Genomic DNA, 4,855 nt, shown 5'->3' on the forward strand with positions numbered 1-4,855 from the left:
ACCCCAGTATACAGTATGTGGCAGGTTCCTCCGGAGATTATGTCCGGTGGCCACATCCGGTAGTTCCTAAACGGCCAAAAACTGTGTGGAAACAATGTTTGGTTGCAGAGATATAAGTTTTAGTGAAAATAGAGTCAGTTTTATAGCGAATCATAATGGAAAACATTCTGTGTACCGAAAAACAGCCCTTTTTATACGAATCTGACCCAGTGACCCACCGGAATAACTCCGGCCATAGGGACCATTCCGACGTTCTCTGTCCACTTTTACAAACTAGACATATGTACGAGTGTACTGTCAAAAAATTATTCAAATCCGTTGTGTATTCGCTGATCGGCGACATTTTTAGTTCATATGCGCTGACTCAGGCCGATACGGGTTAATATAATAATAAATTTCAGGATGTGATTCCACGTCATGTTATTCCCAGACAACCAGTAATCGTATAAGATGTTGCATAAGATGATAAAGTGAAGGCCATATGCGTGCATGCTTCCACTTAGGCGCATGTAAAATGTACGCATATCACCTCCACTTTAACATCCTATTCAACATCTTATATGATCACTGGTTGACTGGGTCATTAATGTCGATGTTTCAAAATCCTCCAATTAACGGGGAATAGGGTCTTGGCCACTCAGAGTCATACTTTATGCAAGTATTCTTGGTTACTTGGCAGAAAATAAAACACTTATATGTAACTTTATTTTAAGGCACATTTTTTTCATGATTAGGTATGCACAAACTACCATTTCTACTCCCGTTTCTTGATGTTCCAAAAGTACATGGTCAGCGTGTAGGTCTTGTTTACAATCGTGGTGAAGCTTCCCATGGTCAGTTCGAACAGCCCTCCGCAGCTGAAGTTCAAACTTTTCTGCGACTGCATGATGATCATCAGGACCATCGATCGGATCTGCTTGTACTCACGGGAAAATCGTTTGCTGTATCTCAAATCAACTCCCCAGTGAAATTGGGACAACTTGTTGACGATATTGTTGTGCTGTTGAAGAGAAAATCAGGTTAAAACAAATGTGAGAAATTGGTCGTATAATTTTGTCATACCTGCTCATTGAAATTAGAAACGACGTGGCAAAAGACGAAGCATTCTAACATGTACCGCATAGAGTATTCCAAAGATATCGTGTTGAAGGTGTTCAATTTGGGCGTGAACAGCACCGCAATCACTCCTATCGCAGCATACAGCATGGTCATATAGTATAACAGCAGAAAGGTTGGGTCTGACAATTTCTTCAATTCCCCTACTTTATCCAGTACAGCAGCGTGAGCACGAACGCATTGAGTTAGCTCATCCTGAAGAATCTCCCAAAAATGAGCTTCGTTTGAATCGTCGACAGCTTTGTGACCTAGTCCAGACATTCGATCTTCGACCTGATTCGTGATTTTTGAGTAGGAATGAACGACTATTCTCATTTCTGCCTTGAGCGCTGTCAATGGTAGATACACAGCCAAAAAGTTAGTCGATGCAAGAAACACGTAAATTGAAAACATGCCCGAATATATTTTCTGAAGAATAAAGTTTTCAGATGAACTGAGTCCAACAAGATCGAACGGCAGCAACAATGACTCGGTTTTACCGAGATCAGTAAAGAGAACCATAAAAGTTTGCGTGAGGCTGTTCATTGCCATGAACAAAGTAACGAAAATAGCATTGTTAAAAGCACTTTGACGAATAGCCATAGCAGTAGGATCATTCGCTTGGAATTCTCTCCGATTCACCAAATTTCTGATTGAATTCACTTGTTTAAAGCTCGTTACTATGAAAACGCACCGAGCAAATATTATGAAGCATCCCACGCACATGATCATGTTATTGGCGATCAGCTGGAAATTGTCCTCGGTTTGAAAAATTTCCATAACCTTTCTCGTCATCAGTACGACGTGGATAAATAGAAGAGCACGATAGAAATTCCATACGGTTCGTAAGTAGCCGTTTCTAGTAAGCAGATGTATTCCGGCAAGCACCAAGAAATAGTCAAGAAGGAAAAATGAATCCCTTCCGGGTTTGAGTTTTGTCAGATGTTTCCACCATTCGGTGAAACGTGTTTTGATTGAGCAGAACATCACAGAAGGGGATGTCAACAACTGTTATGCTGAAGTGTTCAGAAGCATCTTTATATACATTGGAATTTGATTAATTTAAAATGTTGCTTTTACAGGTGCTTCAAAGTTCGACACCAAGCTATTTACTTGCCATACATACATTTTGGGAGCTTCTGAACGTAAATTGCTCCAATTAGGATTGATATGTTTTGGTTTATAACGACATGGACGTACAAATAAGCGGAACTGGTTCAATTATTCATTCTTTGATTTGAATTTGAATTTAAAAAATACTGATAATTTCATCATTTTATCGATTGAACTGTATGTACATATTGCTGTTAGGATAGAGGACTCACACTACGCGATCTATTGGAATTGCATTTAAGGTACAATTATTCTAATAAGTCTAGTAAATTTGTAAATAATTGAAAACAATAACATATTCAAAAGATGATGATTAACCTGGGCTTGTTAGGGGAATATCTGTAAATAAAAAGAAAATCGCGTTAAGTACTGTTCCTTTGAATTCCACTAAGAATTTGCATCCTTTGACAGATACGTATTTCGACCTCAACTGTAAGGTCGTCTTCAGTGTCTTGTACTTGAGTCGAGTCAAGTACAAGACACTGAAGACTGTCTTACAGTTGAGGTCGAAATACGTATCTGTCAAAGGATGCAAATTCTTAGTGGAATTCAAAGAAACAGTACTTAACGCGATTTTCTTTTTATTTATATTCAAAAGGCCGGATTAGAGTAAAAACGACAAATCTACAACTCTTAAAATGAAGTAACGGATCTCATGGTAAAACAAAGATTGACATATATTTGTTGCTTTCCTATACACTCCGACCTTAGTTTACGTTCGTTGATATTACACCGAATCGGCGAACGTCCATTTTTTACGTCCAAAATTCAGATAAATGTCCACTTCAATCTTTGCTATAAATCTTGTGCAATTTTTTTTAAACAATACACATATAATGCCCAGTAAAATTTCAAAGGGCAACAAAAGCCAACCAGAGATAGCTCGTCATATGATTATTCCTACTGTTCGAAAAGAATCGTATGCTGCTGAATATGTGCATACGAATGGGGCATCACATGCAATTTCATGTTGCATAGAATAGTACACTTTTTTAATTAAAACTGGCAACACTGCTGCATTGGAATAAAAATCGTAATATTTAAATCTCTACAACTGGAAAAGTTCACATGTTCACATTTAACATTTGAATGATTGTATCACATTATCAGCAAACCATTTAGATTTATTTACCTACGTGTCTTTGTTACATTCACTTCTTATGAAGTACTATGCAAATTGCAACACTGCATTATCCAACATCGAAAGATGTAATGGCACGGGTATTCAGCATGACCATGCTGAGGGTGACGGGTTCGATTCCCGATCGGTCCAGGATCTTTCCGTAAAGGAAATTTCCTTGGCTTCCTTGGACATAGAGTATCTTCGTGCCTGCCACACGATATACACATGCAAAACGGTCATTGGCAGAGGAAGCTCTCAGTTAAAAACTGTGGAAGTGCTCATAGAACACAAAGCTGAGAAGCAGGCTTTGTCCCAGTGAGGACGTTACGCCAAGAAGAGGAGAGGAGATGTAATGGCATCCTTTTTGTTTATTTTTTGGAAACAATCAAAAAAACATAAATAGAATTGTGAGAAGTATAAATATTAGGACTACATTTTTTCACCAAACAACGAATTTATAATATAAGAATTATTTCAAACAATATGATTTTTAATGAATTTTTTGTCGATAATGCATCTGGATTTATTTTGTCTTGTATTTATTAATTTTGTAGGTTTTTTTTTTTCAGAGTTCAATCGGCAAATTTTCGAAAGAATTCTTTGACAATTCTTTCGGAAATTTCTATGTTATTATTTGACAATATAATATAATCGCATTGTAAAATAATGAACAATTTGTTTTAGCAATTTTTTTGAGATTCTTTCTGTAGCTCTGTAAACTGCTTCGGCAACTCCTGAAGGGATTCCTTGGACATTTTTTTGGAAGTTGTCTGGATATTTTTTTTTAACAATTTGTTTGTGAATTATTTTGATAATCATTATAAATCGTAAACAGCCTGTCCTACGAGAATTCCTTCGATTATCTACTTCTTTATGTATTTTTTTTAAACTCATTCGGTAACTTCTTTAAAAAAAAATTTGAAAATTTCATAGGCATCCACATCAATTTAACTAGAAATTTTACCCGCCATCTATTTAGAATACCATATTCTCAATGGACTCCTTCGGCAGTTTGTTAGTGAATTTCTGCGGTCAATTCTTTGAATATCTTTACTACAATTCCTTTGGAGGTTCAAAAATTTCCAACTCAATTTTTGAAGGAACTTTTCAGCAATTTATTTCATGAGGTAATCACAATAAAATGCAATTTTCCAAAAGAATAGCCAAAGAAAAAGGATACGAGCATATCTATTTAAAAAATATCTTATCCCTTTCGGGACGGAGCGCAAAAAAGCGAAATCTCCATACAAATGGCTCAACTTCGGCTCTAAAGAAATCATAGATTTCCCAACAAAACAACAGTTATTTTTCCATATTTGAAAGCACTACTCTTTATCTTTCGATTTCTAGCTTTGACTGCCTAGAAAAAAAGAAAATAAAAAAAAATATGCGACAGATAAAACTTTTTTAAGTTTACGGTTTTCTCCACATTTTGTTTACTTTGTTGTGATAAATATCACAGGCAACGCAAACAAAAGTTTGTTTGCACACATATAACTATAAGTAATGGCTGAATTATTGAAA

General features: G+C 36.2%; 1 protein-coding gene across 1 annotated transcript; it reads right to left on the minus strand.

The window, feature by feature from the left end:
• Positions 1-622: 622 nt before the first annotated feature.
• Positions 623-2,095, minus strand: LOC109421484 (uncharacterized). The gene is made up of 2 exons (XM_019695979.3): positions 1,063-2,095; positions 623-1,000 (listed from the first exon to the last, which is right to left on the minus strand). Exons 1-2 carry the CDS (start codon positions 2,080-2,082, stop codon positions 755-757), a joined length of 1,266 nt encoding a protein of 421 aa, XP_019551524.3. The 5' UTR covers positions 2,083-2,095; the 3' UTR covers positions 623-754.
• Positions 2,096-4,855: the final 2,760 nt, after the last annotated feature.

This window comes from Aedes albopictus, chromosome 2 (genome assembly GCF_035046485.1).
Source record: "Aedes albopictus strain Foshan chromosome 2, AalbF5, whole genome shotgun sequence".
NCBI lineage: Eukaryota > Metazoa > Arthropoda > Insecta > Diptera > Culicidae > Aedes > Aedes albopictus.